The following is an 11,386-nucleotide window of genomic DNA, read 5'->3' as shown; positions in this document are numbered from 1 at the left end:
ACTCCCTCCCTCGTACACAATCCCCCCCGCACCCGTCCCACCACCCCAAGTACATTCCACTATGCAACCTTAATTGTGGACTCATGTGATAACCATAAGATCCTATCATACATCGCTTTTAAATTATTCACTCCCTCATCTGTTTCAGTGCAGTATAGAGAGCGAACTGGGGAGGAGGGGTAGGCAGGGAGAAAAATGCAAGAATGAATCTTTGCAAATGTTCATTAAAATTAATAAAATTTTTTTTAAAAGAAAGAGTAATAGACTTGAAAACCAGATAGAAGGGAGGGTCTTTATGAGGCGGAATCAATTGAATAGCAGTGTCTTTGTTGCTTGTTGTTGTTTTTTTTAAATACTCTTAAAATCTGTATGTCTTCATAGGATCATAAAATACTCTCTTGTTTCTTGACCACTGACCCTTAAATAATAAGATTTAAAGTAGAAGACTATTAGCAAAAGAAAATAACAGATCTTGACTTACACACTTATTTTGATCTCTCTCTCTCTCTCTCTCTCTCTCTCTCTATATATATATATATATATATATATATATATTCCTATGACTTCTACTTTCTGAGTGGAGCATTACAATAATTAAAATTTATGAGCAGGTTGACTATTATGCCTCTGATGGAATCATTTTATTAGAACCCTTTTTTATTAAAAAAAGGTATTTCCTGTTATTTTTGGAGATTTCTTCATGAACCACTGAATTATGACTACTACAAATATTCTTTTGTGCTTGGTCTGTTTAATAAAGTTCGTAACTGCAGTTTTATGTTTCACATTTTCCAAATGCATCCTGGGTAGCAACCTTGCTGTTAGACTAACATTTTTGTTTTCTTTAGGGCATAATAGTGAAGATGCAACTATGTATTTGAACTGTGCTTATGGTTCAACACTGGACACTGAGCTTAGATTGCCACTGACCAATGAAGCCAAGGAAGAAGCTTTTATTTTTGCAGCACAGAAGCAGATGTCAGAACTTGAGTATAAGCGAAGGATGGTAACAGGTACTCTGGAGAGCAGCAGTATCCGCGTGGCCGTTGGCATCCTAGGACTAACCATGAATGAGGTAGGAATGGAAAACAGATTATGTACTTAAATAACTCTGTGTTTACAAAACTGGTACTACTTATTGGGGATCATTCTTTTAACTTAGAAAAATGATAGGTTTGCACTGAGTGCTGCAGTTTTATTTCTTTCTCTGGAAAACAATACGTTAGCTTTTTAAAAATCCTCATTAAATAAACAATTAGAAATAAAGCACTCTAACATAGCCTTTTATGCTGTTATTAGGTGCTGTAGGTCAGCTTTGACTCACAGCGACTCCAGAGTACAACAGATGGAAACCCTGCTTGATCCTGTGCCGTTCACACAATCTCTGCTCTACTTAAACTCATTTACTGTGTGCTTAAGCAAAGTTACTGTGTCAATCCATCTTATTGAGGATTTTCCTCTCCTTCACTGGCTCTCTATTTTTCCAAGCTTTATATCCTTTCACAGTGATTGGTTGCTCCTGATTGTTGTTGTTATGTGCTGTCGAGTCTTCTGTGACCCATAGTGACCCTATGTACAGCAACTCCGAACCCTTCCCTGTCCTGAACCAGTCTCACTAATTCCAACACACCAACCCCCATTGTCCCATTTATTGTATCAATCCATCTCATCAAGGTCTTTGTCTCCTGCACTGTCCCTCCACCCTTCCAAGCATGATGTCCTTCTTCAAGGACTAGTCTCTCATGGCCATGTGCTCAAAGTATGTGAGACAGAGCTTCAAAATCCTAACGTCCAAGTAGAAACTCCTTTTCACCCTCTCCAAACAGACCAATTTGTTTTCTTGGCAGTCCTTGGTATGTTCAAGACTCTTCTCCATCACCACAATTCAAAGGCAACAGTTCTTCTTCTGTAATCCTTAGTCATTGTCCAATTCTCTGAAACATAACAAGTAATTGCAAAGAAGCAGGAGTGGCATCTACTTCCTAAACAACATGCCTCCAGAAACTCTATGCACTTTGATAAATGTTGATAGTTGTAGAGGGGCTTCAGACCTTTTCTTCGTAGGGTTGCTTTGAGTCATGCTCAACTCAAAGGCAATCAACAACAACAACAACATAGCCTGCATTAGGTGAACTTTAGTCTCTAGACTCACATAATTGCTTTATAATACTTTGTAGAGGTCCCTGATAGCAGATTTTTGCTCCTAATAGCATGTTCAAATTAAGTGAGTTGAAGTTTCACCATCCTTGCTTCTGAAGCCTACTCTAGCTATGCTTCTTCCAAGAGAGATTGGTTTGTTCTTTTGGCAATACACAGAATACTCAATATTCTTTGTCAACTCCTCAATTTGAAGGCGTCAAATTTTTTTAATGTAATCTAAGACTTTTATTTTGGGAAAGAGCTAATAAGAGTTGATAAGTAGAGTTGAAAAGCAAAACAAACAAACAAAAAATCTTAAACAAGAGCTTACCATCCCTTTCTGCGAAGCATGCCATACTTCTGATCTAAGATGAATGCCACAGACTAACTTTAGGGAAGAAGCAGTCTTCTTTCCTGACCCATCACTTTTTGGAGTTACAATCTCTACTGATATAACAAAAATCAAAGGCATCAGTTCTTGTTTGAGCTTCCTTATTCATTGTCCAGTTTCACACTCATATGAAGCATTTCAAAATGCTATGACTTGGGCCAGGTGGAAATGAATCTTTAAAGTGACATGATATCATTGTTGTACAATTCCCCACCCTCACCCCAGTCCACTTTACTATGCAGCTCTTATTCTGGACTGTTGTCATGTAAATAATACCTAATAATATATTCCTTTTAAGCAGTTCTCTCCCTCATCTGCTTAAAAGCAGTGTGCATTATTTATCCCCTCTTTTCTTAGTTTCTCCCCCCAACCTCGATGCCAGTCTTGTTTTATAACAGTGGCATTAATGAAAGAATTTTCTTTGCAAAAAGAAAAGCGAACTGGGGCGGGGTGAGGAGGAAAATGTGCAACAATGAATAAATGGATTTATAAACTTTCATTAAAATATCAATTAAAACCATTTTAAAATGTGGGGAGAAAAGTGACATCCTTATTCTTTGGCACTTTAAAAATTTCCGTGGAAGCAGAATTTCCCAGTGTTCATGTCTTTTATAATGGCTAGATTCACGGCTTTCAGTACTTTCTGCTCATTAGAATTGCCTAGAGATTTTGAAGTAATACCACTGCTCAGGCCCTACTCCAGAACAATTAAATATGACTCTTGTAAAAAGTGGGAGTAGGTGGGGACTAGTTTAAAAAGTTTTTAAAGTGATCCAGAGGGAATCTCTCAGGGTTCAGATTACCAAAGTAAGAATCTAAATTCTTATACTGTCTTCCTGTGCACCCATGGGTGGGTTACTGAAAGCTCATCAATGCTTCAGGTTTTATGTTTGTAATATAGAGGTGTTGGCTGCTTATGAAACCTGATAATTATGTCAAGTTTTAGTCTATTATTTGGTATATGTAAGTGATGCACATAGATGTAATATTGTTGCTGTTATCATTATTACTATAAATTATAATATTTACTATGTTTACATACATGCCCAAGCAAATAACATTCTTATCATTCACAAAGGAAAATAATGCATGAGGAGCCTGTGTAGAGCAGGGAAAGAATGAACATTGCACTAGAATAGATAAAGGGGAATACAACCTAAAAGGAATGGAAAATTAGCTATTATATGTATGGCAGTTGCAATTTGGAACAAGAGGACACACATTTCAGAGTGATTTGGGAGAGGGAGAGGGAGGAGAAAGCACATTAGTGAATGAATGTAAACCTTAATTCTTTTTAAGCTTTTACTAAAATCACACACACACGCACACACACACACACACACACACACACACACACACAAATACAGACTAAGATGCACCTAAAAAGGGGGAGAAGTATTATTTACATAAAAATAGAATAATGTTGAACTCTTTTTTATAACTTCATTTTGAAATATTGTGCAACCTGTTAGAATAGCTAGAACAGTTCTTCTAAAAGGTAAGCTTCTGTTGTTTTTTAAAGTCTTCAGATTTGCTTCCTCCATTCTTTGAGCTTTTACTTCAAATCTCTGCTAACATCTTGCGTTTTGTGTGTGTATGTGTCATACTCTGCCAGCCAAAAGACTAGTGGTTCAAAATTATCAGCTACACTGTAAGAGAAAAGTCCTGGGGATCTCCTCCCAGAAAGATTATGATCTAGGGAACTGTGGAATAAATATCATGGCTCTATAGCACACAATAGCTTTCATCAAGCATTTTCTAAAACCTTCACTGTCTTCAAACTATCTGAAAGTAGTTTCCCTCCCTCCACTTATTTAGATTGCAACTCATAGTGACTGTATAGAACAGAGCAAGTCTGTTCCACAGGGTTTGCAAGACTTTAAATTGTTCTGGAAGCAGATTGCCATATCTTCCTTCTTCAGAAAAGCAGTGAGTTCATAGTGCTGACTTCTCTGATCAAGTTAGTTTTTGACAAGCTGTTTCCCCACTGCAGCCATAAGGTTTCCTTAGAAAACAGATCACTATTAAGTTTTGAAGTAATTAAAATTAAAGAATTAGTTGTTTGTTTGGTTTTTTTTAAAAGGATGACAATATTTTGTGCTCTCATTGGCTCAAAAACAGAGCCCAAGATTCTGATGGCCCTTTCATTGACCATCCACGCTGTGCTTTTCAAGGATCTCTTCTATTCAGATCAAAATATTCACGTCTATAAAAGTTCATGCTTGGCTTAATTTGCAATATGAGCCCTTAGAAAAATAAAATTAATATGATAGTGTGAAAAAAAATATTCACTTCTTCTCCAACATAGTAAATCTGTGAAGACTTGTGTTCAACTCTCCACACCTGATTGTTGTTGATACGTGCCATCAAGTCACCTGCGACTCATAACGATACCATCTACAACAGCTCTGAACTCTGCTGTATCCTGACTCAATCTTATTGTTTCTGACACCCTTACCACCATTAACCCAGTCACTGAATTAATCAATATCTTCAAGGGTCTTCCTTTCTTGTGCTGTCCTTCCACCCTTCCAAGCATAACGTCCCTCTCCAAGGACTGGTCCCTCCTTGCAACATGTCCAAATTATGTCAAAAGGAGCTTCAGAAACCTTGTATCCAAGGAGCAGCCTGGTTTCACCCTGTCTAGGCTGAACCTGCTTATTCTCTTAACAGTCCATTGTACATCCAATACTCTTACCCAGCACCACAGCTTAAAGGCATCAATTCTCCTTCTACCATCCCTAGTCATTGTCCAGCTTTTTTATGCATAGCACGTAATTGCGAAGACCATGGCCTGGATTCTGGATTGGGTGTACCTTGGTCTCCAGACTGACATTGTTGCTCTTCAGTACTTTGGAAATGTGCCTGATACCAGACTTTCCCAATGCAATTTGTCTTTTGGTTTTCTGGCTGCTTGTACCAAGAGTGTTGATTTTGGAGCCAAGCAAACTAAAGTTGTTAACAATCTCAATCTCTTCACCATTTATCATGATGCTACCAATTGGCCCAGTGGTGAGAATCTTTGTTTTCTTGATGTGGAGCTCAGTCCATAGTGGAGGCTTGTGCTTCAGATCCTCTTCAGTTTCAGAAAGCAAAGATGTGTCATCTACATAACACAGGTTGCTCATGAGTCTTCCTCCAGTTATGATGCCACATTTCTTCTCATAGAACCCAGCCTCCTGGATGATCTGTTCTGCATATAGATTGAAAAGATATGGAGATAGGACAAATCCCTGGCATACCCCCTTTCCAATGTTAGATCGTGCATTGTTTCCTTGCTCTGTTCTGACAACTGCTTCCTGGTCCAAGCATAGGTCTTGCATAAGCACAATCAATTGTTCTAGGATTCCCATTCTTCTCAAAGTTAACAAAGTTTGTTATGATCCACACAGACAAATGTCTTTGCATAGTCAGTGAAACACAGACATTCCTCTGGTACTCTGTGCTTTTAGCCAAAATCCCTAGTACCATGACTTCTTCTAAACCTAGCCTGCACATATGGCAGTTCTCTGTTGATGTGCTGTTCCAGTTGTTTTAGGGTAATTTTAAGTAGAATCTTGCTGGTGTGTGATATTATGATATTGTTTGATAATTTCCATACACTGTTGGGTCACCTTTATTTCAAATGGGAACAAATACAGATCTCTTCCAGTCAGTTGGCCAGATTGATTGGAATCCAGATTTCTTGACACAACTTGGTGAGTGCATTCAGGTCAGCATCTGTTTGTTGAAATATGTTAATCGGTATGCCATCAATTCCTGAGGCCTTGTTTTTGTTAGGTTAGGTTAGTGGACTTGAAGAAATCAGAGAATAGGAGAGAAAGCTTAATGCAGCTTTATTAAAGGGGGGAAAGGGGAGCTTCAGGGTGAGTTCCTCATCCTGGAGAGGCAGAATGGGAAGTCACACTGTGAACTTACTGGGGAGGATTTTTATAAACAGAGTCTTTAGGGAGGGACATTCCATTCTGATCTATGAGCCACCTGCTAGCTTAGCCAGACAGGCAAGGCCCTTTTCTCTTCTTATCTTCAACAAGCAAGGCCATCAGCATTTGAGTTCTGAATTCTTCATTCTTCTCTTTGACCCTCTTTGCCCAGACTAACATTTTTTTGCCAATTCTTTCAAAGCAGCTTGAACTTCTTCCTTCATTGGCACAGGCTCTTGTTCATATGTTGTTTCATGAAATTCTTCTGTGTTAACCAATTCCTTTTGGTTCAGTGATTCTGTATATACTTTCCATCTTCTTTTAATGCTTCCTGAATCATTCAATATTCTGTTGGTAGCATCCTTACACATTGCAACTCAAGGTTTGAATTTGTTCTTGAGTTTCTTTAGCTTAAGACATGCTGAATGAGTTTGGCCCTTTTGATTTTCTGACTCCAGCTCTTTGCATATTTTATTACAATATTTTGCTTTGTCTTCCCATACTGCCCTTTGAAATATTCTGTTCAGCTCCTTAATTTCTTGATTTCTTCCCTTTGCTTTGGCTTCTTATCACTCTAGTGTAATAGTCAGAGTCTCTTCTGACATCCATTTTGGTCTTTGCTTTCTCCTCTGCCTTTGTAATGATTTTTTTTCTTCACAGATGATATTCTTGATATCCTCCCACAGCTCATCTTGTCTTCACTGATTGGTGTTCAAGACCTGTTCCTGAGACGGTTTTGAAATTCGAGTGGAATAGACTCAGGGTCAATTTTGTTTTCTGTGGATTTGATTTCATTTTCTTCAAATTCAGCTTGAACTTGTATATGATTAGAACATGAATTTTCAATGATGGATGATTTCAATCTTTAAGCATATCATAGTTCTCTTTCTCTTTTTGTGTTTGAAAACCATTTTCTTTGTTCTTCCTCTTTCTCAAAAGATAATGTTGAAAAGGAAAATTGTTTAGTAAAGAGGTTGTTAGTCACAGATAGATTCTTTATGATACACACACACTATGTCTTTTTCTCCCTCTGCCTTTGGTTTTTTTTCTCTTTGCAGCACTCTTTTGGTGATTATTATTGCAGGGATCCCTCGTTGCAGACTGAGGGTAAAGTATTTTTATAATGATTTATAATGAGACATATAGCCATAAATTAGATCAGAGAGCAGAAATCAGGGGCCCAGCAGTTCTAGACTGAAGACCCCTATCCAGCTTCCCTGTATCTTCATTCAAAATTATCAGGAAGTAAATCACAAAGAGAACTCAATGTAAATGAAGCCAAGCTCTTTCTATTAAAAACCTTCCTCCAGACTCAGGAGGGAGGAGTCAGCAAATACAAAGCAAGAATCTGGTAAACCCTTAAGGATTGCCTTATGCCTCAGGGTGAACTCTAGCTTGAACCATGCCTCCCCCACTTCCTGAAATAGCATTCAGTTTATTGCAAATATTTAGCATTGGCTTCCCATAATCCCTTTTTTAAAAAAGAATATTTTATTTTACACTGGTCTGTCTTTCCTACTAGTGGGTGAATTTCTATAAATCTAAAAAACTGCAGTTTTTGTCTACCTCCGGGGCTTTGTGCATAATAAATGCTCTGTCCTTGCTTAAGGAGCTTGAATTCTTTTCTGAAGAAGTCAGTTCAACCCCCTTGCCTCACACTTAAAGGGCAGGTTTTTACTTAGAGTGTCCCATTCTGAAAATGAATATTAAATTAAGTTGTGTCTAAGGAACCATGTGCATAGGTTGAATTGTAACTCACATTGTATGAATGACAGCATAAGGACCTTAAAAAATAATCAAACCTGGACAGAAAGAGCTTTTTAAAGATGTGTTATAAAGTGGGACTTTACTTGCTTTTATATATTCACAGAATTGTCACTAACAAAAGAGAGGAGCTCATTCTGTTCTGCTTTAAGAACTAGAGCTCATAGTTTGATCCTAAGGAGGGTAAGTCTCAACTTGCAAAAGAAGCTCTTCTTCAACCTATTTCACTAGTGGAATGTTTTCTTCAAAGCATTGACATTTTTAGCTTATGATTTAGTGACACAGGTACTTGGAACATCCCTTAGTAAAGAATGACTTCATTGGTCCTGTGTAACTTGTTAATATTATCTTTTTCCAATTACATAATAGGGGACTACAGAAGTGAAAAATTTCAATCCCTTTGTCCACTCAATTAGTTTTTAAAATGTAGAATCTAAATGCATAATGCTTTTTGTGCATGTATAAGTGTTAGAAATAAGTTACAAGGATTATGTTTTAATTTTTCTCTGCTTATTTACAGTCTCAAATGCTCTTTACTGCCTCAGAGTTGAAGAAGCCTAGGACCATTTTATATAAGACAGAAATGAGTCTTCCAGATTATTTTGAAATTCCCGATCAAGTACTCATTCCACAGATTCCAGATATTCTAGATAAACACCATCCTCCTAACTTTTCAGAGGAACAAGGTAATCAACATTGTAGAAAATGAAATCTCTAACACTGTTCCAAGCACTGATACTCTGCTCAGAAGCTGTTCATCTTATCATTAAAGTGGTGGCTTAGTTGCATGAATACCTATTATTGAATGTGTTGTTGTTGTGTGCCGTTGAGAAGGAACCGAACCGATAGCTGACCCTCCAGTGGATTTTCTGAGGCAGTTAATAGCACAGGAGAAGATTATCCATCCTTCTCCTGTGGAGCAGTTTGTAGATTTGAACCATATGCCTTCAGGATTGCACTGTAGCTCCTTACCAATAGTCAAATTACAGCACAATAACTTAGATTATGTACTGAACTTGAGTGCCAGGTTCTTGGACTGAAATTTTCATACTTGTATGTAAAATATGAGAGTAAACTTTGTGAGTAAAATAAGCATGTTGATGTTGTTCTCCTAGTGTTCTGTTATGTTACTGAGATCAGGAATGGATAGCCAGATTTGATATGATTATTGTTTAATATTGTTCTTTTTATGTGCCATTGAGTCACCTGCTACTCATAGTGACCCTATGTACTCTGAAGCTTGCCCATCTTAAATGGCTGCTCATAAGATTGATAATCTTTCTATCAGTTAAAATATTTAACCTCTAAAATAACACTATTGATGTAGTCTGTAGTGTGTTGTAATTCTAACTAAAAGACTAAGTATTTTTGGTGTACCAGCTGTTCTATAGGAGAAATATAGGCTGTCTCTTCCCATTAAAATTTACAGCCTCTGATTCAATGCAGTAGAAGGATTTATTTATCTATTATTTTCTTTTTTATGCTTTAATTGTAATATCTGATGATCCATTGCTAAAAGCTTTGTACCACAAGCTCACCTCTACATTTTCTCCTAAGAATTTGATTATTATTTTGTTGTTGTTGCAGTTTTTAAGTGTCGGTGAGCCATAGGCAACTCGGAGCGACCCTATGAACAAAAGATCTGAACATTTGCATAACTTTCATCCTTTCTCCAGGTTCATAGGGTTTCCAGAGGCAAGCTATTTCGGAAGTGGGTGCCACTCCTGCTTCCAAACTTGTTTTAATTGGGAAACCCCACCAAACACTGTCCACCATGGGTAACCATTATGTCTCTTACCCATTTTGAATTTATTTTTGTGTGTATTGTGAAGCATGGGCTGACAATTCTTGAATTACTGTGAAGAGAAAGAGCTAAAATATTTATTAGAATATTTCATTAATAATTTCTGTCCAGGATCAATAACTTTAAGTGATTATTTCTCGTGTTACTTCTAAACTTTTTTACAACTTTTCTTATATTTAATTTTAAATATTAAATGTTGTTGTTGTTATGTGCAGTTGAGTTGCCTGTGACTCATAACAACCCTATGTAGAACAGCCCTGAACCCTGCTCTATCCTGTGCCAATATCACTGTCTCTGACAAACCTACCCCCCATTACCCCATCACTGAATCAATCCATCTCATGCAGAGTCTTCCTCTCCTATGCTGTCACTCCACCCTCCCAAGCATGACGTCCTTCTCCAAGGACTGGTCCCTCCTTGCAACATGTCCAAAGTATGTCAGGGAAAGCTTCAGAATCCTTGCCTCCAAGGAACAGCCTGGTTTAACCCTCTCTAGGATTAACCTGTTCATTTTCTTAGCAGTCCATGGTATATTCAATACTCTTATCCAACACTACAGCTCAAAGCCATCAATTCTTCTTCTGTTCTCCCTAGTCATTGTCCAATTCTCTGATGCATAGCAAGTGACTGTAAAGACCATGGTCTGTATCAGGCACACCTTAGTCTCCAGAGTGATACCATTGCTCTTCAGTACTTTGGAAAGGTCCCTAACAGCAGACTTTCCCATTGCAATACATGTTTTAATTTCCTGGATGCTGATGCCAAGAGTGTTGATTGTGAAGCCAAGCAAACTAAAGCTGTGAACAGTCTCAGTCTCTTCACCCTCCATCATGATGCTGCCAACTGGCCCAGTGGTGAGAATCTTTGTTTTCTTGATGTTGAGCCTCAATCCATATTGAAGGCTGCAGTCCTTGACCTTCTGCAGCAAGCACTTCAGAAATGGACAATTTTATTTAAAAGGTTTCATTAATTAGTTTAGATTTTATTTTCGAGATTCAAATAGTGGACAAACCATTAGCTCTTGTCTTTAGCAAGCTTGCAACTTAGTAAAATTGGAAGATATTTGGCACATAATAACATCAATATGCAATTAAAATTCTAATTAATTCATTTGATATACTTTTCAGACCACTTGACTCTTGGCTTGTTTTATAAGCTGATAATGGAGATTGTTTCATGGTTAGATGTGGCCTAAGTTGGAAGAAAAAGAATTGATCTTGGGAATAAAACAAACAGATTCATCTTGGAGAGGATTAAACCAAGCTACTCCTTCCTTGGAGGCAAGGATTCTGGGGCTTCGTCTGACATACTTTGGACATGTTGCCAGGAGGGACGGGTCCTTGGAGAGGGACATCATGCTTGGGA

General features: G+C 37.7%; 1 protein-coding gene across 1 annotated transcript in view; it reads left to right on the top strand.

Annotated features, from left to right (window-relative positions):
* The window catches only part of CHDC2 (calponin homology domain containing 2), a 135,108-nt gene extending 123,892 nt beyond the window's left edge, over window positions 1-11,216 (top strand). Inside the window, exons 16-18 of the mRNA XM_006881847.1 lie at window positions 849-1,075; window positions 8,738-8,903; window positions 11,149-11,216. Of these exons, the coding sequence (XP_006881909.1) occupies window positions 849-1,075; window positions 8,738-8,903; window positions 11,149-11,216 (461 nt within the window). The remainder of the gene's footprint in view (window positions 1-848; window positions 1,076-8,737; window positions 8,904-11,148) is intronic.
* Window positions 11,217-11,386: the final 170 nt, after the last annotated feature.

The sequence above is a fragment of the Elephantulus edwardii genome, unplaced genomic scaffold (genome assembly GCF_000299155.1).
Source record: "Elephantulus edwardii isolate Elephantulus edwardi_28Jun2011 unplaced genomic scaffold, EleEdw1.0 scaffold00016, whole genome shotgun sequence".
In the NCBI taxonomy this organism is placed as follows: domain Eukaryota; kingdom Metazoa; phylum Chordata; class Mammalia; order Macroscelidea; family Macroscelididae; genus Elephantulus; species Elephantulus edwardii.
The sequence above is the reverse complement of the archived record's forward strand: the minus strand, read 5'-3'. Positions and strand labels throughout refer to the sequence as shown.